Consider the following 26,608-nt stretch of genomic DNA (forward strand, 5'->3'; position numbering starts at 1 on the left):
ACAGTTGTCAAAAGCCTTGGTGTTACTATCCACCCAACTTAGATGCTTTACTTCAGAGATCAACAACTACATTCAGCCTTGGGACAATTTTTTCTTGAGTGGGTGGTCAGGGAACATAATTACAAATAACTCATTTGTAGACTGCGAATTGACTGCAAGAAGCCCAAACATATATAATCTTTGACTAAAACAAGCATTTCAAACCTTGCTTACATTTGTATACGATCACATACAGTACCAGTCAAAAGTTGACACCTACTCATTCAAGGGTTTTACTTTATTTTTTTAAATGTTGTATATCAAAACTATGAAATAACACATATGGAATACTTTTTTGGTTACTATATGATTCCATATGAAATAACACATATGGAATCATATAGTAACCAAAAAAGTATTACATCAAAATATATTTTCCATTTTAGATTCTTCAAAGTAGCCACGCTTTTTGCCTTGATGACAACTTTGCACACTCTTGGCCATCTCTCAACCAGTTTCACCTGTAATGCTTTTCCAACAGTCTTGAAGGAGTAACCACATATGCATATCGTCCTTTTGAAAAACAAATTATAGTGCAAACCAGATGGGATGGGCGTATCGCTGCAGAATGGTGTAGTACCCATGCTGGTTAAGTGTGCCTTGAATTCTAAATAAATCAAACCGTGTCACCAGCAAAGCACCCCCACACCATCACACCTCATCCTCCATGCTTCACGGTGGGAACCACACATGCGGAGATCATCCGTACACCTACTCTGCATCTCACGAAGACACAGCGTTTGGAACCAAAAATCTCAAATTTGGACACATTAGACCAAAGGACATATTTTCATCAGTCTAATGTCTATTGCTCATGTTTCTTGGCCCAAGCTAGTATCTTCTTATTGGTGTCCTTTAGTAGTGATTTCTTTGCAGCAAATCGACCATGAAAACCTGATTCATGCAATCTCCTCTGAACAGTTGATGTTGAGATGTGTCTATTACTTCAACTCTGCGAAGCATTTATTTGGACTGCAATTTCAGGGTCCTGAAAAAGGGACATTTCTTTTTTTGCTGAGTTTATATGGGGCAGCAGCCTCTGTGCTAGTGTTGGCTATTTAACAGTCTGATGGCCTTGAAAAATAGCTTCTATCTCTAGGTCCCAGCTTTGATGCACCTGTACTGACCTCACCTTCTGGATGATAGCGAGGTGAACAGGCAATGGCTCGGGTGGTGGTTGTCCTTGATTATCTTTTTGGCCTTCCTGTGACAACGGGTGCTGTAGGTGTACTGCAGGGCAGGTAGTTTGCCCCCGGTGATATGTTGGGCAGACCGCACCATCCTCTGGAGAGCCCTGTGGTTGCGGGTGGTGCAGTTGCCGTACCAGGGTTTTAGGTGCCAAGCCAAATTTCTTCAGCCTCCTGATGTTGAAGAGGCGCTGTTGCGCCTTCTTCACCACACTGTCTGTGTGGGTGGACCTTTTCAGTGATATGTACACAGAGGAACTTGAAGCTTTCCACCTTATCCACTGCGGTCCCATCGATGTGGATAGGGGGCCCTCTGCTGTTTCCTGAAGTCCACGATCAACTCCTTTGTTTTTTTTGTTTTTTACATTGGGTGAGAGGTTATTTTCCTGGCACAACACTTCCAGGTCCCACACCTGTTAATTGAAATGCATTCCAGGTGACTACCTCATGAAGCTGGTTGAGAGAATGCCAAGAGTGTGCAAAGCTGTCATCAAGGTGGCTACATTGAAGAATTTGTTTTACACTTTTTTGGTTACTACATGATTCCACGTGTTTTATTTCATAGTTTTGATGTATTCATTATTATTCTACAACGTGGAAAATAGTAAAAATAAAGAAAAACCCTGGAATGAGTAGATGTGTCCAAACTTTTGACTGGTACTGTATATCTCGGAAAACTTTGGAACAGATTTCCAAAATTAAAAAAAATACCGTCGGTATAGGGGTGGAGATAGCCAAATATCCTGAGGCCGTAGTTCATCCACCTGGGAGAAACAGCCAGCTTCTTTACTGTGGTTCTGGACTAGAGGAAAGAGCAAGAGAGGAATGGGTGTAGTCTTCAGTTGAGCTATGACATGTCATGTGTATATGTTGGCTCGGGAACTGTGTGACTTACGTGTGGGTAAAGAGGGTAATGCAGGTTCATGCGAAGCTGAGCTGTAGAGCTGCCACACCAGTCCTCAAAGGTATGGAGATTAGCCTGTCCCTTATACTGGGGGGGGGGGGGGGGGGGGGGGGGGGACAGGACAGTTTGATCCCATAATAACACCCCCTCTCTCCATCACACACACACCAACACCTGTTAGCAAGACAGGTTTTTCTATTGATTTATCCTTTATTTAACTAGGCAAGTCAGTTAAGAACAAATTCCTATTTACAATGGACGGCCTAGGAACAGTGGGTTAACTGCCTTGTTCAGGGGCAGAACGACAGATTTTTACCTTGTCAGCTCAGGGACTCGATCTAGCAACCTTTCGGTTAATGGCCCAACACTCTAACCACTAGGCTACCTGCCACCCGAGTTATCTGAGCTGTGTGAGAGAGTGTGTGTGTGTGTGTGAGAATTAAGCAGGTCAGATCCAAAGCCTCTAAGAGAGGAGCGGTCTTCAGCTAATAGCAGAGATGCTAATGACTGGTCATTAGCTTGGTGGCTACAGTCGCTTAGCTTGGTGGCTACAGTCGCTAAGCTTGGTGACAACTAGTCCCAGTGTGGCCATACATTATTACAGATGGAAACTAAACATCCCTAGTCTGTCACGAATGTAGGATAAAACTATATTTGAACTTACTCTACCAAAGTTGCTAAAACACGTGACAAAATGAAGAAAGGAACGATGGCATGTGAACGTCCATCGGGGCAAATGGCTGGAGCTTTTGGTAGAAAAATAAGATAGATAAGGCTGAGAAGACAGCCGTGTTGATATGTGACATTTCTCTGACATAGCGCAATGCTCGTCTATTTTTAATGTGAAGCACTTTGAGTTGTCGGACAAATTGCACGATTGTGATTGGCTTGAAAAATCTGAAAGGAGTAGATCAAACAATACAGTTACTAGTTTTACATTTGGGTAACGGTGTACAAAACATTAGAAAATATATATTTTTAAAGTATACATTTTCTTTATTATTATATCCCCTAACCCTACCACCCCTCCCCTAATTGGAGTAAACTAATGGACAAAAACACTTAGGCTTCTACTTCCAGCTTACATACGTTTCACAGACACTATTTATTACAGTGTCTTTTCTAGTCCCATCCTTCAGTTCCCCTCAACTCTTCCCATCTATCTCTGAAAACCATCCAGTTTTCATTTCTAATTGCAATGTATGTTTTAACAGTGCTGTTTCACAAAAGTTCTGAACCTTTCCATTGTCATAGTTTCTACAGAATAAATAAAAAATTAACATTTTTACTAAGAGTATTATTATTGATAGATTGACTATGGCTTTAAGTCACCCAGCAACGCTATTTGATATGTTAGCTCCAGGTTTTTTTTTGCCATTCCTGAACCTGCGACCCGAAACAAGCTACATATAGGCAGTACCAAAACAAGTGATCTAATTAGTCTGTCTTCGCAGCAAAATCTACAGAGCTGGGATGGTTGTACCCCCATATGCATAACATTCTATTGGTTGCAAGAATTTTGCATAATAATTGAAATTGCAAAACTTGGTTTTGTGTATCAGTTCATAAACTATGTGCCATGGAAGCGGCACATCGAACATATCTTCCCAACTAGTTTGCAACCTGTATGGTGCAGCTGTCAATTTTTTGCTCCTTAAATGAAACTGGTATACTTTTTTTATTTATCACAATTTACTTTAACCAATGTCTTCAACGCAGGGCCGACAGACGAGATCCTTACATTCTCCCACTTGCCTCCATTTTTGCAGTATTGCTGCAATCAGTTAATTATAATTTTGGATAGAGCAGACATTTCCATATACAGTGAACAAAAATCTAAACTCAACATGCAAAGTGTTGGTCCCATGTTTCATGAGCTAAAATAAAAGATTAACAGACATGTTCCATACGCACAAAAATCTAATTTATTTCAAATTGTGCACACATTTGTTTACATCCCTGTTAGTGAGCATTCCTCCTTTGCCAATCCATCCACAAGACAGATGTGGCATATCACAAAGCTTATTAAAACAGCATGATCATTTCACAGATGCAACTTGTGCTGGGAACAATATATGGCCACTCTAAAAGGTGCAGTTTTGTCACACAACGCCACAGATAACTCGAGATTTGAGGGAGTGTGCAATTGGATTGCTGACTGCAGGAACGTCCACCAGAGTTGTTGCCAGAGAACTGAAATGGTCATTTCTCTACCATAAGCCGTCAATTTAGAGAACTGGCCTCACAACTGCAGATCACGTTTATTGTGTGAGCAAGCGGTTTGCTGATTTCAATGGTGTGAACAGAGTGCCCCATGGTGGCGGTGGGATTATGGTATGGGCAAGCATAAGCTACGGACAACAAACACAATAGCATTTTAATCGACAAGATTTTTAATGCACAAAGATACCGTTCCATTCATCCGCCTCCATCGCCTCATGTTTCAGCATGATAATAAATGGCCCCATGTCACAAGGATCTGTACACATTTCCTGGAAGCTGAAAATGTCCCAGTTCTTCCATGGCCTGCATACTCACCAAACATGTCACAGGTTGAGCATGTTTGGGAACTTGGATCGACGTGTGCGACAGGGTGTTCCAGTTCCCACCAATATCCAGCAACTTAGCACAGCCATTGAAGAGAAGTGCATTCTACAGGCCACAATCAACAGCCTGATCAAGTGTATGTGAAGGAAATGTGTCACGCTGCATGAGTCAAATGGTGGTCACACCAGATACTGACTGGTTTCATGATCCACACCTACCTTTTAAAAAAAAGATATCTATGACCAACGGATGCATATCTGTATTCCCAGTCATGTGAAATCCATGGATTAGGGCCTAATTAATTTATTTCAATTGACTGATTTCCTTATATGAACTGTAACTCAGTAAAATCTTTGAAATTGTTGGATGTTGCATTTGTGACCCATTTATGATCTCATTAACATTTTGTTTTTTCACAAAATGTTTTTTCATCAATTAGTATTTTTGAATTTAACCATAATATTGTTTGTTGTAATATTTTGTTCTGTATTTTCTGGTGGATTAAACCGAAATTGCAACCAGCTTGCTTTCTTGGTTTTGTATGACTGAATCCTTTAGTGAGAGGTTCAATGCTTTAATATTTAATCATTTCAGCCCTCCGAATTCATAGTCATTTTATAGGCCCGTTTAAATTTTGTCTGGTTTGCTGATCTGCAAACAAAGTGGAATATTTTTTGCTCGTATAATTTTAAAAAGCAAGTCGTTGGGTGTGGGCAGGGTCATAAGTAAATAGGTAATAATTCAAATCAAGGTGATTTTCCCCACAAATAGACAGGTATTTACCATTCCATGTTAGCAAGACCATATCTATTTTTGCGAAATTTCTATTCAAATGCATTGTAGTGAGATCATTTCTTTCGGGATACGAATACCGAGTACGCTCACTTCACCGTCAGACCATTTTATTGGTAAACTACACGGTAATGTAAACATTTTTTTTGTGATCCAATACAGAACACAGTACACTTATAATAATAATTTGGCTTCACTCCAGAGAGGTTAGAGAAAGTATCTAGATCCTGTATGAGGCTGTGCAGGGACCCAAATAGTGTATTTAAAAGAAAACATGAGTCGTCAGGGTACAAGGAAACCTTTGTTTTTATGCCCTGGATTTCTTCATTGTTTTATAAAAAAAATATACATTTCGTGGTATCAAAATTGGTAGTTAGTCTTGTCCCATCACTGCAACTCCTGTACGGACTCAGGAGAGGCGACGGTCGAGAGCCGCGTGTCCTCCGAGACACAACCCAACCAAGCCGCACTGCTTCTTGACACAATGCCCACTTAACCCGGAAGCCAGCCGCACCAATGTGTCGGAGGAAACACTGTGCACCTGGCGACCGTGTCAGCGTGCATTGCGCCCGGCCCACCACAGGAGTCGCTAGTGCGCAATGGGACAGCAACATCCCTGCCGGCCAAACCCTCCCCTAACCCGGACGATGCTGGGCCAATTGTGTGCCGCCCCATGGGTCTCCCGGTCACGACAGAGCCTGGACTCAAACCAGGATCTCTAGCGGCACAGCGATGCAGTGCCTTAGACCACTGCGCCACTCGGGAGGCCAAGCCCTGGATTTCTAGCCCCTTGATATTATTGTTGGATCTGATTTTAATAGTGGCATTTTATTATGGCCAATGAAATGTTAGCTAGTGGACAACCCTGTTTTACTCCTCTTGACAGTTTAATACTTTGAGAAGTAGCCATTATTTACTATTTCACACCTGGGGTTGGTATAATAACTTTATCCCATAGTACAGTATAAGAGATTCTCCAAAATTAAAATAGTCCAGTCATTTATATATAAACGAGGACTTTTCAAAAATTAGCTATGAATAACAGATTTGGTTTACCACATTTTTCATTATGTTTTATTGTTTCCAGTAGTTGACAAAGAAAACGTGTCTGATTAGGATGAATAATATTGGACAATACCTTCAAGTCTATGCATTTTGCTAGAATTATTGCATCACAATGCTGAAGTGTAAGGGGCCCTCCAGTTGTTGTTTTTTTAGGTGGACTAGATCATTATATTTACCAGCTTGGTTCTGTTTCAGTAATAGTGAAATCAGACCTTCTAGCTGCCCATCTGATAGTCTACCATTTTTATAGGAGTGGTTAAAAAAGGGTCGATATACCTCAACAGGTATGCCATCCGGCCCTGGAGTTTGTCCGGACTTAAAGGATTTAACTGTATCAAGAAGTTCCTCTTCTGTAATGTGGCCTCACGTAAGTCTTTCTGTACAGCTCTTCATTTTACACGGGTAATAGAAGAAAAATAATTCTTACAATTAACTTCAGTTAGTGGAGACTGAAGAGACAAACGAAAACATACGCTTCAAGTAGTTTGCTTCCCCTTTCAAAATAGTGTTTGGTGAATCATGGATGACAGTCATTTGTAACAGGTTCCTGTTAATAATTTTTGGGAGCGTTTCTACATTTAAAGATTATTTTTAAATCCCCATATTCAAGCCAGTTCGCTTAATTTTTATAATATATTACACTTGATCTTTCTGGAAAACGTTCATCCATAAAAATTTTCGGCCAACTTTGAGCCTCTATGGTACCGTTTTAATTGAATTCCATCTGTATTGTTAGTTGCTCCATTTCCTGCTCTTTTCATGACAAACTTACCAGTTGAATCCAGGTGAAAGCTATGATCCCTTGATGTTAAATCCCCTTCAAATCAGTGTAGATGAAGGGGATGAGACCAGTTAAAGGATTTTTAATCCTTGAGACATGGATTGTGTATGTGTGCCATTCAGAGAGTGAATTTGCCTTTAAACGAGGTATGGTAGTAGCTGCCAGGTGCACCGGTTTAAGTGTGTCATGAACTGCAACGCTGCCGGGTTGTCACGCTCAACAGTTTTCCGTGTGTATCAAGAATGATCCACCATCCAAAGGACACCAAGCCAACATAACAATTGTGAGAAGCATCTACGTAACATTGCAAAAATCAGAAACTTTGTCCAAAAAAAGATGCAGAAAAATTAGTCCATGCTTTTGTTACTTCTAGGTTAGACTACTGCAATGCTCTACTTTCCGGCTACCCGGATAAAGCATTAAATAAACTTCAGTTAGTGCTAAATACGGCTGCTAGAATCCTGACTAGAACCAAAAAATGTGATCATATTACTCCAGTGCTAGCCTCTCTACACTGGCTTCCTGTTAAGGCAAGGGCTGATTTCAAGGTTTTACTGCTAACCTACAACGCATTACATGGGCATGCTGCTACCTATCTTTCCGATTTGGTCCTGCCGTACATACCTACACGTACGCTACGGTCACAAGACGCAGGCCTCCTAATTGTCCCTAGAATTTCTAAGCAAACAGCTGGAGGCAGGGCTTTCTCCTATAGAGCGCCATTTTTATGGAATGGTCTGCCTACCCATGTGAGAGACGCAGACTCGGTCTCAACCTTTAAGTCTTTACTGAAGACTCATCTCTTCAGTAGGTCCTATGATTGAGTGTAGTCTGGCCCAGGAGTGTGAAGGTGAACGGAAAGGCTCTGGAGCAACGAACCGCCCTTGCTGTCTTTGCCTGGACAGTTCCCCTCTCTCCAATGTGATTCTCTGCCTCCAACCCTATTACAAGGGCTGAGTCACTGGCTTACTGGTGCTCTTCCATGCCGTCCCTAGGAGGGGTGCATCACTTGAGTGGGTTGAGTCGCTGATGTGATCTTCCTTTCTGGGTTGGCGCCCCCCCCTTGGGTTGTGCCGTAGCGGAGCTCTTTGTGGGCTATACTCGGCCTGGTCTCAGGATGGTAAGTTGGTGGTTGAATATATCCCTCTAGTGGTGTGGGGGCTGTGCTTTGGCAAAGTGTGTGGGGTTATATCCTGCCTGTTTGGCCCTGTCCGGGGGTATCATCGGATGGGGCCACAGCGTCTCCTGACCCCTCCTGTCTCAGCCTCCAGTATTTATGCTGCAGTAGTTTGTGTCGGGGGGCTAGGGTCAGTCATATCTGGAGTACTTCTGTCTTATCCGGTGTCCTGTGTGAATTTAAGTATATTCTCTCTCGCTCTCTCTCTCTCTGGACCTGAGCCCTAGGACCATGCCTCAGCACTATCTGGCCTGATGACTCCTTGCTGCCCCCAGTCCATCTGGCCGTGCTGCTGCTCCAGTTTCAACTCTTCTGCCTGCGGCTATGGAACCCTGACCTGTTCACCGGACGTGCTACCTGTCCCAGATCTGACGTTTTCAACTCTCTAGAGACCGCAGGAGCGGTAGAGATACTCTTAATGATCGGCTATGAAAAGCCAACTGACATTTACTCCTGAGGTGCTGACTTGCTGCACCCTCGACAACTACTGTGATTATTATTAATTGACCATGTTGGTCAATTATGAAACTTTAAACATCTTGGCCATGTTCTGTTATAATCTCCACCTGGCACAGCCAGAAGAGGACTGGCTACCCCTCATAACCTGGTTCCTCTCTAGGTTTCTTCCTAGGTTCTGGCCTTTCTAGGGAGTTTTTCCTAGCGACCGTGCTTCTACACCTGCATTGCTTACTGTTTGGGGTTTTAGGCTGGGTTTCTGTACAGTACTTTGTGACATCAGCTGATGTAAGGAGGGCTATATAAATAAATTGGATTGGAGTCAACATTGGCCAGTACCCCTGAGGAATGCATGACACCTTGTAGTCCATGCCCGAACAAATTAAGGCTGTTATGATGGCAAAAGGGGGTTCAAAACAATATTAGGAAGGTGTTGCTCATGTTTTGTAGACTCTGTGTATGGCTGAGGAATATGTAATGCACCCAAATGATATACATCTCAAAATAATAGGTCTAATGAGTGTAAAGCAAATTAAGTATATCTAATGGCTAGGTAATAAATACTGTAAAACTTTAGAGTAAGACTAAAATACATAAATTCTTTCCAATAAGATGAAAGTAAAGGGGAGGGTGAAGCCTCCTTGTGAACTAGTTATAATTTTATGTAATTAAAACCTTATTTTGGAGTGCCACACTTGAGACTGGTGGACAAATGGACAAATTATTTTTAAATATAACTCCCAATAATTTAATGAAAGTAGCCTATTGCAGGTGCTCCCAAACTTTTTCACTCAGGGCCCCCCTTCCAGCATTGGGGAACATCCCACGCACAAGCACTGTTCATGAAAAAATGTTCACACCCCTCGTTGGTGGAGAGAATATTTCAGGTTTAAAGCTAATTTCCTACAATTCTACACAATGTCGTGGGATGCAAAGAACATTCTGCAGTTACGGCAAATTTTCTTGCAATTCTATACATTTTGCCATGCCTAGTTAACCTGTTTGGGCTGCAGGGGCAGTATTGAGTAGCCGGATAAAAGGTGCCCATTTCAAACGGCCTCGTACTCAATTCTTGCTCGTACAATATGCATATTATTATTACTATTGGATAGAAAGCAGGGACCTGGATTTGCCTTCTGATAAGCTGCCGTTATAGACGACTAATATCTCCGGCTTTGATTTTATTTGATACGTGACAATATCATCGTCAAGTATGTTTTTTCAATATAGGTTAATCAGATTATTGAAATTTTTTCGGGAGTTTTGCCGTGTTCCGTTCTCTTCCATTTGTTGACATGGAGAGATTTGCGCCACTTGGCAAGTGTGCTTGCTAAATCGAGAGGAAAAAAGGCCGTTCTAAATCCAAACAACGATTGTTCCCGACAAAGGACCCCTTGTACAACATTCTGATGAAAGATCAGCAAAAGTAGGACCCATTTTATGATGCTATTTCATATATCTGTCGAACATGTGAACTAGTCATTTTCGCCCAGCTTTTGGGTACTCTCTCGCTATACCTAAGCTGGATGTCGTAATGAAGTAATTATTAGAATTCTAACACGGCGATTGCATTAAGAACTAGTGTATCTATCATTTCCTATACAACATGTATTTTTTTTGTTATGTTCATGAATAGCTATTTGGTCAGAATATGTGTGTCAGAAAAAGTGTGCACATTTTCGAACAAAACATAAGTGTATGTATAACCTGATGTTATAGGACTGTCATCTGATGAAGCTTATCAAGGTTAGTCAAAAATTATATATCTTTTGGTGGTTTGTTACAATCGCTAACTTTTGCTACTGGCTTGTGTTTCTGGCTATTGTGGTAAGCTAATATAACGCTATATTGTGTTTTCGCTGTAAAACACTTAATAAAATCGGAAATATTGGCTGGAATCACAAGATGCCCGTCTTTCATTTGCTGTACACTATGTATTTTTCAGAAATGTTTTATGATGCGTAATTAGGTATTTGACGTTGGTGCCTGTAATTATTATGGTTGCTTTCAGTGCAATTTCTGATTGTAGCTGCAATGGTAAACTATGATTTATACCTGAAATATGCACATTTTTCTAACAAAACATATGCTATACAATAAATATGTTATCAGACTGTCATCTGATGAAGTTGTTTCTTGGTTAGTGGCTATTTATATCTTTATTTGGTCGAATTTGTGATAGCTACTGATGGAGTAAAAAAGTGGTGTCGTAAAAAAAGTGGTGTCTTTTGCTAACGTGGTTAGCTAATAGATTTACATATTGTGTCTTCCCTGTAAAACATTTTAAAAATCGGACATGTTGGCTGGATTCACAAGATGTGTACCTTTCATATGCTGTATTGGACTTGTTAATATGTGAAAGTTAAATATTTAAAAAATATATATATTAGAATTTAGCACCCTGCACTTGAGCTGGCTGTCATAAGTGTACCGACGTCGGGCTTGCAGCCAGAAGAACATCAGTGTTCAAAACACTCTCCCTTAACCACGTCTCAGTAATGACCAACACATCTGGATCGGAGCTGTAAACCCAAACCGTCAATTTATATACACTGCTCAAAAAAATAAAGGGAACACTTAAACAACACAATGTAACTCCAAGTCAATCACACTTCTGTGAAATCAAACTGTCCTCTTAGGAAGCAACACTGATTGACAATAAATTGCACATGCTGTTGTGCAAATGGAATAGACAAAAGGTGGAAATTATAGGCAATTAGCAAGACACCCCCAATAAATGAGTAATTCTGCAGGTGGTGACCACAGACCACTTCTCAGTTCCTATGCTTCCTGGCTGATGTTTTGGTCACTTTTGAATGCTGGCGGTGCTCTCACTAGTGGTAACAATAGACGGAGTCTACAACCCACACAAGTGGCTCAGGTAGTGCAGTTCATCCAGGATGGCACATCAATGCGAGCTGTGGCAAAAAGGTTTGCTGTGTCTGTCAGCGTAGTGTCCAGAGCATGGAGGAGCTACCAGGAGACAGGCCAGTACATCAGGAGACGTGGAGGACGCCGTAGGAGGGCAACAACCCAGCAGCAGGACCGCTACCCCCGCCTTTGTGCAAGGAGTAGCACTGCCAGAGCCCTGCAAAATGACCTCCAGCAGGCCACAAATGTGCATGTGTCAGGATATGGTCTCACAAGGGCTCTGAGGATCTCATCTCGATACCTAATGGCAGTCAGGCTACCTCTGGCGAGCACATGGAGGGCTGTGCGGCCCCACAAAGAAATGCCACCCCACACCATGACTGACCCACCGCCAAACCGGTCATGCTGGAGGATGTTGCAGGCAACAGAACGTCCTCCACGGCGTCTCCAGACTCTGTCACGTCTGTCACATGTTCTCATGTGCTCAGTGTGAACCTGCTTTCATCTGTGAAGAGCACAGGTCGCCAGTGGCGAATTTGCCAATATTGGTATTCTCTGGCAAATGCCAAACGTCCTGCACGGTGTTGGGCTGTAAGCACAACCCCCACCTGTGGACGTCGGGCCCTCATACCACCCTCATGGAGTCTGTTTCTGACCGTTTGAGCAGACACATGCACATTTGTGGCCTGCTGGAGGTCATTTTGCAGGGCTCTGGCAGTGCTACTCCTTGCATAAAGGCGGAGCTAGCGGTCCTGCTGCTGGGTTGTTGCCCTCCTACGGCCTCCTCCACGTCTCCTGGTGTACTGGCCTGTCTCCTGGTAGCGCCTCCATGCTCTGGACACTACGCTGACAGACACAGCAAACCTTCTTGCCACAGCTCGCATTGATGTGCCATCCTGGAGAGCTGCACTACCTGAGCCACTTGTGTGGGTTGTAGACTCCGTCTCATGTTACCACTAGAGTGAGAGCACCGCCAGCATTCAAAAGTGACCAAAACATCAGCCAGGAAGCATAGGAACTGAGAAGTGTTCTGTGGTCACCACCTGCAGAATCACTCCTTTATTGGGGGTGTCTTGCTAATTTCCTATAATTTCCACCTTTTGTCTATTCCATTTGCACAACAGCATGTGCAATTTATTGTCAATCAGTGTTGCTTCCTAAGTGGACAGTTTGATTTCACAGAAGTGTGATTGACTTGGAGTTACATTGTGTTGTTTAAGTGTTCCCTTTATTTTTTTGAGCAGTGTATTTTAGGCAATAGGCTTCTAGAGTTAACCTCTACTTCCTCACAAACCCGGATCCGGGAGCACCCCCATCAGTAAAAAAGATGACTAGCATAGCCTAGCATAGCGTCACAAGTAAATGCTAGCATCTAAATATCATTAAATCTCAAGTCCAAGACACCAGATGAAAGATACACATCTTGTGAATCCAGCCATCATTTCTGATTTTTAAAATGTTTTACAGGGAAGACACAATATGTAAATCTATTAGCTAACCACGTTAGGAAAAACACCACTTTTTTTACTCCACCTTTTTTTTCCTGCATAGGTAGCTATCACAATTTCGACCAAATAAAGATATAAATAGCCACTAACCAAGAAACAACTTCATCAGATGACAGTCTGATAACATATTTATTGTATAGCATATGTTTTGTTAGAAAAATGTGCATATTTCAGGTATAAATCATAGTTTACCATTGCAGCCACCATCACAACTCTCACCAAAGCAACTAGAATACCTACAGAGACCATCGTGTATTACTTAAATACTCATCAAACATTTCTGAAAAATACACAGCGTACAGCAAATGAAAGACAAAGATCTTGTGAATCCAGCCAATATTTCAGATTTTCTAAATGTTTTACAGCGAAAACACAATATAACGTTATATTAGCTTACCACAATAGCAAACCACACAACAGCCTTGATTCAAGCCAAAAATAGCGATAACGTATAAACCACCAAAATATATTAATTCTTTCACTGACCTGCTCAGAATTCTTCAGATGACAGTCCTATAACATCATATTACACAATGCATATAGAGTTTGTTCGAAAATGTGCATATTTAGCGGCACAAATCGTGCTTATACAATGAGAAAAGTAGCCAAGCTGCCAAGAAAATGTCGGGAGAAATCTTGGGAGAGGCACCTATTCTAATCGATAAATAATCATAAACCTGACTAAAAAACTACAGGTTGGACAGCAAATGAAAGATACATTAGTTATTAATGCAATCGCTGTGTTACGTTTTTAAAATTAACGTTACTACAACATACAGCGTACGTTAAAGCGAGGCTGCACTGAAATTAATGGCGGCTTATACATTTTACATTTTTCAACAAAACAACGAATTAACAGCATAAATAGTTCTTACTTTTTGATGAACTCCCATCAGAATCTTGGGAAAGGTGTCCTTTGTCCAAAAGAATCGTTGCTCGGTTGTAGAATGTCGTCTTCAACGTTGCAATTAGCAGTAAACATTAGCATGTGAGCCAGAGATACCCAACTCCCTAGAACGCCACAAAAATAAATACCCGAAAATCGCAATATACTGACATAATTCGGTTTAAAATAACAACATTATGATGTCTTTAACGCCTATATCGAATAAAAACACAGCCGGATATTTCTAAGAGCTATAACCGAAGGTTCTAGTACAATATGCCAAGGTCCTCGCTGCGTCAGAGCGAAGAGGGAAAAGACCAGACCCTTCCTTCCCAAGCTATTTTTACCTTTCAGATCTGCGTAGAGACTCCATTTCAAGTCTCACTATTCGCTAACATCCAGGGGAAGGCGTATGCAGTGCATCTCAACCAATAGAAAACAGGCAGATTTATAAACAGATCTCAGAAAGGCTTGCAGAATTCTGCATTCTCACATCCACATAGGAAAATTGTTTCACTGACAGATATAATTCAAACATTTTTAGAAACTAGAGTGTTCTATCCAATAGTAATAATAATATGCATATTGTACGAGCAAGAATTGAGTACGAGGCAGTTTAATTTGGGAACGAAATTATTACAAAGTGAAAACAGCACCCCCTTTTGAGGAGAAGTTAACATGCAGAAAACCCATGATTTGAAGCAGATATCAGAGCACAAGTCAGAATTGGGGCTAGCAACAGTAGATGGGCCAGGGTGTACAGGCACATTTTCAGATATCATCAGCAGTAATACAATCAGGGCACGGCAGAGGACAGGGAGCGCTCTGCAGTGTTGATTTAGGACATTTGAATTTGCGTAAGACGGCAACAAGATCATATTGTATAGCAAGTTCATCAGGTAACATGAATACAAAGCCGACGGGAGGTGGTTAGAATAGGACGGGAGGCCAAGAGTCCGTGTCCCACGGTTGGGTAAACAGGCAAGTTCATAGTCAAAGCATGCAGGAGTCATGAGGTAAATAGCATAAAGCACAAGAAAGAAAACAACTTGGGTCTAGCCATTGTAAGTTCAGAGTCACTCGCCCCAACAGTGTGTGTGTGTGCTGGAGGAGAGCAAAAGCTTGGGAGAGAAGGGGGGAGTGTGGCGGGGGTACCTGTACCAGACAGGGGGAGACAGTCCAGGACAGACAGTGAACAGATCGCCAGGTGGAATCCAAGTAGGAGTGCAGCAGGCAGAGAGTAGGTGTCACACCCCCTTGGGAGAAGCTTTTTTCAGGAGGCAGATTCTTTGTAGAAAATCCCAGCTAGCTGTTAGGAATTTTATGAATAATGACTAAACAATGTCGACATTTAGATAAAACTAATTGAACTCTAACCTGTATTATTATATCTGATTAATAATGTTAATTCATAAGGAAGGGATTATGTAGCATGAACAAGGAGTAATTAAAACATAATAAACACCATTCCAACTTAGTTGGAGAGTAATGTGCTGTGGGTTATAAAGTAAGCCAAAAGGATCGTTAAACTATGGTTGAACCGACTCAACTTAGCCCTGGGATGTTTAGATAAGGCAGCGAGTAACTCCATAGGTCTTCCATTATCTTGAGCTGTCTGCTAAAGTGGTAATAAATTATGTTGAACTTTCTGGAGTTAATCTAGTGATATTGTGTGTCATGTGTGAGTTGAGTGAGTGAGCTGGTGAGTTGGAATGAACTTTGAACCTGTTTTGTCTTGGTCAAGAGGAGCTTTATTTTGTAACCAATGACGTAATTTTGTATATAAACTGTTGTTTGTGGTTAAATGGGAGTGCACTCACGAGAATAAATACTATTATCTAATTTTAATAAGACTGGTCCATGTATATTTTATGCTAATAAGAATCTTACATTCTTAGAAACAGAGTGATTTAATTAATGAGCACATAAAATAATTATTGAATTCCCATAACACTAGCTAGCAAGTCTCATTTTGAAAAGGAGGTTGTAAGCCATCTCTTCAGCGTCGGCAAATGGTTCTTTACGACGTCCAAATAAAATTGTGGCTGTTGTATTGGAGATTGCGAGGAGGATATTTTCTGATGTGATCAAAGCAACATTATTGTTTCTTATTGAGGTAATTTACAATTGAAGTGTCCTGGCTGCATAGCAGATCAAAATAGAGATGAATCCAGGGGGTACTGTATTGTAATGATCTCTGCACAGATGGAGGCTTCAAAAGGCCTCTGCATTTGGGTGGGGGAGGCTGTGAAACTCTGCCATTGTTGGGCTAAAAGTCAACAGCCAGTGAAAGTGCAGGGCGCCAAATTCAAAACAGAAATCTCATAATTAAAATTCCTCAGATATACAAGTATTTTACACCATTTTAAAGATAAACTTGTTGTTAATCCCACCACAGTGTCCGATTTCAAAAAGACTTTACGACGAAAGCACACCAAACGATTATGTTAGGTCTGCACCTAGTCACAGAAAAACCCTGCCATTTTTCCAGCCAAAGAGAGTCACAAAAAGCAGAAAGAGATAAAATGAATCACTAACCTTTGATGATCTTCATCAGATGATACTCATAGGACTACATGTTACACAATACATGTATGTTTTGTTCGATAAAGTTCATATTTATATCCAAAAATCTTAGTTTACATTGGCGCGTTATGGTCAGTAATGTTTTGCCTCCAAAACATCCGGTTATTTTTCAGAGAGCCACATCAATTTACAGAAATACTCATAATAAACATTGATAAAAAGATACAAGTATTAAACATGGAACTTTAGATCAACTTCTCCTTAATGCAACCGCTATGTCAGATTTCAAAAAAACTTTACAGAAAAAGCACACCATGCTATACATCTGAGTACAGCGAGCCCAAATAAGCCATAAAGATATCTGCCATGTTGGAGTCAACAGATGTCAGAAATAGCATTATAAATATTAACTTACCTTTGATGATCTTCATCAGAATGCACTCAGGAATCCCAGTTCCACAATTAATGTTTGTTTTGTTCGATATAGTCCATAATTTGTGTCTAAATACCTTATTTTTGTTCACGCGTTCAGTCCAGTAATCCAAATTCATGACGCACAGGTCAGACAATTCCATTACAGTTCGTAGAAACATGTCAAACAATGTATAGAATCAATCTTTAGGATGTTTTTAACATAAATCTTCAATAATGTTTCAACCGGACAATTCCTTTGTCTTCAGAAATGCAATGGAAAGCTCATGTTCAGCTCATGCCAGACACCTGACTCAAAGAGCTCTCCTTCCCTCATTCTTCACAGGAGAAGCATCAAGCAAGGTTCTAAAGACTGCTTGACATCTAGTGGAAGCCTTAGGAAGTGCAATATGACCAATATCCCACTAATTGGATATGCAAACCTTAAACCTCAGATTTCCCACTTCCTGGTTGGATTCCTTCTCAGGATTTTGTCTGCCATATGAGTTCTGTTATACTCACAGACATCATTCAAACAGTTTTAGAAACTTCAGAGTGTTTTCTATCCAAAGCTACTAATAATAAGCATATCTTAGCTTCTGGGACTGAGTAGCAGGCAGTTTACTCTGGGCACCTTATTCATTCAAGCTACTCAATACTGCCCCGAGCCATAAGAAGTTAAGTACAAATTCTTATTTTCAATGACGGCCTTGGAACAGTGGGTTAACCGCCTTGTTCAGGGGCAGAACGGCAGATATTTACCTTGTCAGCTCGGGGATTCGATCTTGCAACCTTTCGGTTACTAGTCCAACGCTCTAACCACTAGGCTACCTGTTGCTACTGTTGACGTGGAGACTGGTGTTTTGTGGGTACTATTTAATGAAGCTGCCAGTTGGGGACTTGTGAGGCGCCTGTTTCTCAAACTAGACACTCTAATGTACTTGTCTTCTTGCTCAGTTGTGTACCGGGGCCTCTCACTCTTTCCATTCTGGTTAGAGCCAGTTTGAGCTGTTCTGTGAAGGGAGTAGTACACAGTGTTGTATAAGATCTTCAGTTTCTTGGAAATTTCTCGCATGGAATAGCCTTCATTTCTCAGAACAAGAATAGACTGACGAGTTTCAGAAGAAAGGTCGTTGTTTCTGGCCATTGAGCCTGTAATCGAACACAAATGCTGATGCTCCAGATACTCAACTAGTCTAAAGAAGGCCAATTTTATTGCTGCATTAATCAGAACAACAGTTTTCAGCTGCGCTAACATAATTGCAAAAAGGTTCTCTAATGATCAATTAGCCTTTTTAAATGATACACTTGGATTAGCTAACACAACGTGCCATTGGAACACAGGAGTGATGATGGCTGATAATGGGCCTCTGTACACCTATGTAGATATTCCATTTATTTAATAAAATAATTTATCAGCCGTTTCCAGCTACAATGTTTACACTATTTCTGATCAATTTGATGTTATTTTACTGGACTTTAATTTTTTATTTTATTGCTTTTCTTTCAAAAACAAGGACATTTCTAAGTGACCCTAAACTTTTAAATGGTAGTGTATATCTGTTGCTTTTATATTGTTTTTGTATGTGGGACCAAAACATTGGCTATGCCTTGGCTAAACGTTCAGGAACTTGAGAGGTTTTATTAAAAATTACTTTAAAATTACTTTAAAAATACTGAATATCCCCTGTATGTCCCGACACCACCACAATGTTTGAGAGAGGTTGGTGATGTAGCCAGTTTTTAAAGTGAACAATAACTTTTAGGCACATCCAGTTTGCTAAAACAGTGGAATTACCACATTCGGACACTTGAGAGGTTGAAAGGACACTTGAACTTACCCTGGATTCCCCATAACACCACCAATGTTTGAGTGAGCTTGATATGGTATAAATTGTGTTTGAGACTGAAAACAATAGCATTAAGCGATTGCAAATATGTAATAGAACTGGAATTATCTAATTTACAGACATATGCCACTTTGGAGAAGTTTAGTGACACTTGGAAATGTCCCGTGACCACACCTGACACCAGTTACGAAAACATCTGCCCATTTCTAGTTGTTAGGTCTATCAATACCATTTTTTTGCTGAAATTGTTCACATGTTGTGGAAGCCATCTGATGCGTTTCCAGTTCTGGGCATCAATAATTCACGTATAGCTTGTCAATGAAAGATTACTTTCTAAATAAAATGTAACAAAAATATAATAAAAACAGTTATTTTGTGTATTCTGAAGACTTCCTCAGATGTCTTCTTTCCAAATATACCAAGTTTTGGCATGTCAGAATCAATGTATTACACATGAATAGGAGTTACTTTAGGGTATGTCTATTTAGGTGTAAATCTACATTTTGCCATTAAATTAAAGTGGTGAATCCTTTTATATAAGATTCTACCAACTTAGCACACCATGATATAATAGAAACATGATGAATCCTACTTAGATTCTGCTCAAACACTGATTACTACTATACACTAGGGCCTAAATACACACACTTACACAAGGGGAGGAGTGAGCAAGCCTAGGCAGGTTGTGAATGATTCCTGTGAGGTGAATAAGAAAGCGTACCTCTGGCCTCCAGGGCTGTGGGGTGTAGCTGGAACGCCAGGCTTCTGAATCCTCACTCGCATCACCTCCAAACTGGAAAACACACAGATGAGGCAACTAATTATTACATTTACATTTAAGTAATTTAGCAGACGCTCTTATCCAGAGCGACTTACAAATTATATTATATTTTGTGAGAACTGGTATGTGACAAATTCTTTCCCATACACACCTGTCTCCCACACTCTCTTACCCTCTTCATACTATCCCTCTCTCCCCCCATCCTTACCAATCTCTCTTGGGTAGGAATTCTCCCGAGGCTATCCTCACTGGCAAGACTGAAACCTGCACAGAGAGACAGAGAGAGGAGGGAAGAGATTTTAGAAAGACGAGGGACACACACAATTCTAGGGTCTAGTTAAATGTTTAACCCATAGAATTAAGAATTAGAATACGAGAATGGACATGAATATTCTTATGATGGTCAAATGGTCAGTCATGTTGGTCAACTATGGTTTGCAAGTGCTGTGATAAGATTGTGTAAAACAATGACTGAAGAATTGATCTACACTGTACAGTGCATTCGGAAAGTATTCAGACCTTGACTTGTTCCACATTGTTACGTTACAGCCTTATTCTAAAATATATCCTTTTTTTGTTATCTTCACACAGTACCTCACGACAAAGCAAAAACTATTTTCGAAATTTTAGCAAATGCATTAAGAATCAAGAACGGAAATATATATTTACATAAGTATTCAGACCCTTTACTCAGTACTTTGTTGAAGCACCTCCGGCAGCGATTACAGCCTTGAGTCTTCTTGGGTATGACGCTACAAGCTTGGCACACCTGTATTTGGAGAATTTCTCCCATTCTTCTCTGCAGATCCTTTCAAGCTCTGTCAGGTTGGATGGGGAGTGTCGCTGCACTGCTATTTTCAGGTCTCTCCAGAGATTTTCGATTGGGACATTGAGACTTGTTCTGAATTCACTCCTGAGTTGTCTTGGCTGTGTGCTTAGGGTCATTGTCCTGTTGGAAGATGAACCGTTGCCCCAGTCGGAGAACCTGCTCCAGAGTGTTCAGGACTTCATCAAGGATCCCTCTGTACTTTGCTCCGTTCATCTTTGCCTCGATCCTGACTAATCTGCCAGTCCCTGCTGCTGAAAAACATCCCCACAGCATGATGCTGCCACCACCATGCTTCACCGTAGGGATGGTGCAAGGTTTCCTCCAGACGTGACGCTTGGCATTCAGGCCAAAGGGGTTCACTCTTGGTTTCATCAGACCAGAGAATCTTGTTTCTCATGGTTTGAGAGTCTTTAAGTGCCTTTTGGCAAACTCGAAGCAGGCTGTCGTGTGCCTTTTACTGAGGAATGGCTTCCGTCTGGCCACCCTACCATAAAGGTCTGATTTGTGGAGTGTTGCAGAGATGGTTGTCCTTCTGGAAGGTTCTCACATCTCCACAGAGGAAATTCTGGAGCACTTTCAGGGTGACCATCGGGTTACCTCCATGACCAATGCCCTTCTCCCCCGATTGCTCAGTTTGGCCGGGCGGCCAGCTCTAGGAAGAATCTGGGTGGTTCTAAACTTCCTCCATTAAAGAATGATGGAGGCCACTGTGTTCGTGGGGACCTTCAATGCTGCAGACATGTTTTGGTACCCTTCCCAAGATCTGTGCTTCAAAACAATCCTGTCTCGGAGCTCTACGGACAATTCCTTCAACCTCGTTGCTTGGTTTTTGCTCTGACATGCACCGTCAACAGTGGAACCTTAGAGACAGGTGTGTGCCATTCCAATCAATTGAATTTAGCACAGGTGGACTCCAATCAAGTTGTAGAAACATCAAGGATGATCATGGAAACAGGATGCACCTGAGCTCAATTTCAAGTCTCATAGCAAAGAGTCTAAATACTTAAGTAAATAAGGCATTTCATTTTTTTGTAATACATTTAAAAAATAATTTTAAACCATTTTCGCTTGGCCATTATGTGTTATTGTGTGTAGATAGATGAGGATTTTTTCAATTAAATCCAAAAAGTTACAAAATGTGGAAAAAGTCAAGGGGTCAGAATATTTTCCGAATGCATTGTACATGTGTTAGCTAGCCAGTTTTAGAGGAACGATTCCATAAATTTTTTCAAATTAACTGCAAATATGCCAACATTCCATTCAAACTGGCTGAAATCAGTTGATAGGATTTAGACTAGTTGTAAATGCAACATAGCATTCACAGCTTCCTAAAAAACAACATCTGAGACATTTATGGTCTGTTTACATATAGTTGAGACCATTTATACAGAAAATTGGTACAAAACCCGTAAAACTATTATAATTATATGACAATATTTTAGGTTGACTATAATACCATTACACAATTTCTGATACATCACATGCTTTCTATTTTCCTGCATAATTAAAAGCAGGAAACGCATCACCTATGCCTCAACTGTCATTTATTCCAGACTGGTTTGGATTTCTCCCAGACGGCTATCATTTAGTACAGCAACCCTAATTTGCCACAGGGGCAAGTGCACAGACATATTTTTCACCTTGTCGGTTTGCGTAATCAAACCAGCAACCTTTCAGTTACTGGCCCAATGCTCTAACCCCTAGGCTACCTGCTGCCTCATTATGGAACTGTTAGGGCTTATAACAGAGATCCTATTAAATTACTAGAGGGGCTATGGTTAAATCATGTTATCACACAATCAGCTGGTCATAAAAAAGGAAATGACACATGCACATGAATCTAAACCCCCCCAACACACACACCAGGGCTTTGATGGTCATGTATTTTATGGTCACTTAATCATAAAAAGGATTTACATATTTTTTTGTTGCACACTTTCTCTTCTCTTCCACTCCCGACTGTCTGTGGTCGTGTCTAGACCATCTTTATGTAATACATGTATCACTAGCCACTTTAAACTATGCCACTGTTATGTTTACATACCCTACATTACTCATCTCATATGTATATACTGTACTCGATACCATCTACTGCATCTTGCCTATGCCGTTCTGTACCATCACTCATTCATACATCTTTATGTACATATTCTTTATCCCTTTACACTTGTGTGTATAAGGTAGTAGTTGTGGAATTGTTAGTTAGATTACTCGTTGGTTACTACTGCATTGTCGGAACTAGAAGCACAAGCATTTCGCTACACTCGCATTAACATCTGCTAACCATGTGCATGTGACAAATACAATTTGATATGACTAGACACTTACATGCGATTTCTGCTATCAGAATACGAAAACTGCATTGAAAAGACAGGTCTAGGAGCACAAAAGTCCATTTCTGGTGTAATTGTGTCCGTTCTGGGTGACCACTTCAGGGGGTGGTCAGGGATGCTTTGTGTGTGGATTTCTCCTCAGTCTGGAAGCAAATCAGGCTACCGAAAGCGCATACAGTGGGCGATGTCATCAGCACTCCAACAAGTCTGATTGGGTGCATGCATTTCATGATACTTGTTTTAGCAAGGTTTTGTAGCAAACAAGTGTACCATATAAGTTGCAAAATAGTTGGGAAGAGATTTGCGATGTACCCATTCCATGGCACATGGTTTATGAATTGATACGCAAAACGCCGGATTCAAAACTTCAAATGCTTCTACTTAAATTACTATACAAAATTCTTGCAACCAATAGAATATTATGTATTTGGGGGATACAATCTTCCCAGCTCTTCAGATTTTTCTGTGAGGAGGCAGTGTCATTAGATCATTTATTTTTGTATTGTCCATATGTAGCTCGTTTTTGGTCACAGGTCCAGGAATGGCTGAAGAATTGCAACATTTGCCTAGAACTAACGCTGCAGATACAGGGTGAGTTGAAAAGCTATAGTCAATCAATCAATAATATAATAATTATTTTAGCAAAAAAGCTATGAGAATAGAAAGGTTCAGTAGTTGAGAAGCATCACAGCACAGTTGAAAATATATGGCAAATAGAAATCCAAAATGGATGGTGTTGAGAGATAGGAGGCAGCAAATGTGCATGTGTCTGCTCAAACGGTCAGAAACAGACTCCATGAGGATGGTATGAGGGCCCGACGTCCACAGGTGGGGGTTGTGCTTACAGCCCAACACCGTGCAGGAGGTTTGGCATTTGCCAGAGAACACCAAGATTGGCAAATTTGCCACTGGCGCCCTGTGCTCTTCACAGATGAAAGCAGGTTCACACTGAGCACATGTGACAGAGTCTGGAGACGCCGTGGAGAACGTTCTGCTGCCTGCAACATCCTCCAGCATGACCGGTTTGGCGGTACGTCAGTCATGGTGTGGGGTGGCATTTATTTGTGGGGCCGCACAGCCCTCCATGTGCTCGCCAGAGGTAGCCTGACTGCCATTAGGTACCGAGATGAAATCCTCAGACGCCTTGTGAGACCATATGCTGACACATGCACATTTGTGGCCTGCTGGAGGTCAATTTTTCAAGGCTCTGGCAGCGCTCCTCCAAATCCTCCTTGCACAAAGGCGGAGGTAGCGGTCCTGCTGCTGGGTTGTTGCCCTCCTACGACCTCCTCCATGTCTCCTGGTAGCGCCTCCATGCTCTGGACACTACGCTGACAGACACAGCAAACCTTCTTGCCACAGCTCACATTGATGTGCCATCCTGGATGAGCTGCACTACCTGAGCCACTTGTGTGGGTTGTAAACTCTGTCTCATGCTACCACTAGAGTGAAAGCACCGCCAGCATTCAAAAGTGACCAAAACATCAGCCAGGAAGCATAGGAACTGAGAAGTGGTCTGTGGTCACCACCTGCAGAACCACTCCTTTATTGGGGGATGTCTTGCTAATTGCCTATAATTTCCATCTTTTGTCTATACCATTTGCACAACAGCATGTGAAATGTATTGTCAATCAGTGTTGCTTCCTAAGTGGACAGTTTGATTTCACAGAAGTGTGATTGACTTGGAGTTACATTGTGTTGTTTAAGTGTTCTCTTTATTTTTTTGAGCAGTGTACAATTAGCGTGCCAGCCCTATTTAACCCTTTGTTGTCGAGGGGATTGGCCTATATGGATAGGGATAAAGGGTTATTCCGCCTTAAAAAGCACAGATTTTGAACACCAACCATCTCAGATTATACAATTTCAGAACATTTTCTTAGAAACATGTAAGCTTAGCATTCCTGAAACATTATCTTGTTGAAATAGAATTTGATCTCTTTGAAATGAACCTAATGGATTGAATTTAAATGATAAAATTGTAACTTATAGGACTCATATAATATCAAATAAATATAGTAGCCAACATCCAAATTGGGACAAAACTTTTTTAGAACAATGAGCTAGACATGAGTAAACGAAAGGACTGGTCAAAAGCCACCCACGGACCCCCACACCAATACACACCCACCCGTTCAAAGGTTTGGGGTCACGGAAATGTTGTTTTTGAAAGAAAAGCACATTTGTCCATTAAAATAACATCAAATCGATAAGAAATACAGTGTAGACATTGTTAATGTTGTAAATGACTATTGTAGCTGGAAACAGCTGATTTTTAATGGAATATCTACATAGGCGTACAGAGGCCCATTATCAGCAACCATCACTACTGTGTTCCAATGGCACGTTGTGTTGGCTAATCCAAGTTTATAATTTTAAAGGGCTAATTGATTATTAGAGAACCCTTTTGCAATTATGTTAGCGCAGCTGAAAACTGTTGTGCTGATTAATGCAGCAATAAAACTGGCCTTCTTTAGACTAGTTGAGTATCTGAAGCATCAGCATTTGTGGGTTCGATTACAGGCTCAAAATGGCCAGACACAAAGACCTTTCTTCTGAAACTCGTCAGTCTATTCTTGATCTGAGAAATGAAGGCTATTCCATGCGAGAAAATGCCAAGAAACTGAAGATCTCATACAGCGCTGTGTAGTACACCCTTCACAGAACAGCACAAACTGGCTCTAACCAGAATAGAAAGAGTGGGAGGCCCCGGTGCACAACTGAGCAAGAGGACAATTACATTAGAAAAAACGCTCACTAACAGGGATGTAAACAAATTTGTGCAAAGAATGTAAGAGAAATACGATTTTTGTGCATATGGAACATTTCTGGGATCTTATTTCAGCTCATGAAACATGGGACCAACATTTGACATGTTTTTTGTTCAGTGTAGTATCAGTTCTGTGTCCGACAAGTAGTATGGAGCTGCGGCTCGGGGGATATTGTTAATTCATCCTATGTAATGTATTTCCAGTGAATGTGGTGATGTTTTTGCTTCCCCTGTTCAGAAATAAGTAATTTCGGTAGTTTATGTAGGATGGGCTTATGTCCCATCCTACATCCTCTTATTAAAAGGTTCACCACTAGATGGTGGTGTTCCTTCTATTAGGTTAAACAAGTTTGAACATTCGCCACCCCCTCAATTAAAAAATGTATTATTATTTACATTGACGGCCTATCCCGGCCAAACACGGACTACGCTGGGCCAATTGTGCGCCACCATATGGGACCCAATCACAGCCGGATGTGATACAGCCTGGATTTGAACCAGGGACTGTAGTGACGCCTATTTCACTGAGATGTAGTGCCTTAGCTGCGCCACTCGGGATAGTTCAACAAAATTACATTATTGGTTTCATCAGCCTGTAAGCAGTCTATGGACAAGGTATGACAGCAACCCATGATTTGGTTTTGTTGGCCACTGTTTCAAACAGGGGTTCTGACCCAGATCTAACCCCAAAAAGTTTTACTTTTTACACTGAGTGAACAAAACATTAAGGATACCTTCCTAAGATTTAGTTGCACACCCCCTTTTGCCCTCAGAACAGCCTCAATGTCAGAAAATGGACTCTACTAGGTGTCGAAAGCATTCCACAAGGATGCTGGCCCATGTTAACTACAATGCTTCCCACAGTTGTATCATGTTGGCTAGATGTCCTTTGGGTGGT

General features: G+C 41.1%; 1 protein-coding gene across 1 annotated transcript in view; it reads right to left on the bottom strand.

Annotated features, from left to right (window-relative positions):
- The window catches only part of b4galnt3b (beta-1,4-N-acetyl-galactosaminyl transferase 3b), a 41,194-nt gene that overhangs the window by 7,041 nt on the left and 7,545 nt on the right, over positions 1-26,608 (bottom strand). Inside the window, exons 2-5 of the mRNA XM_055933716.1 lie at positions 19,990-20,045; positions 19,722-19,793; positions 2,122-2,217; positions 1,938-2,028 (exon numbers count right to left, since the gene is read on the bottom strand). Of these exons, the coding sequence (XP_055789691.1) occupies positions 1,938-2,028; positions 2,122-2,217; positions 19,722-19,793; positions 19,990-20,045 (315 nt within the window). The remainder of the gene's footprint in view (positions 1-1,937; positions 2,029-2,121; positions 2,218-19,721; positions 19,794-19,989; positions 20,046-26,608) is intronic.

The sequence above is a fragment of the Salvelinus fontinalis genome, chromosome 9 (assembly GCF_029448725.1).
Source record: "Salvelinus fontinalis isolate EN_2023a chromosome 9, ASM2944872v1, whole genome shotgun sequence".
In the NCBI taxonomy this organism is placed as follows: domain Eukaryota; kingdom Metazoa; phylum Chordata; class Actinopteri; order Salmoniformes; family Salmonidae; genus Salvelinus; species Salvelinus fontinalis.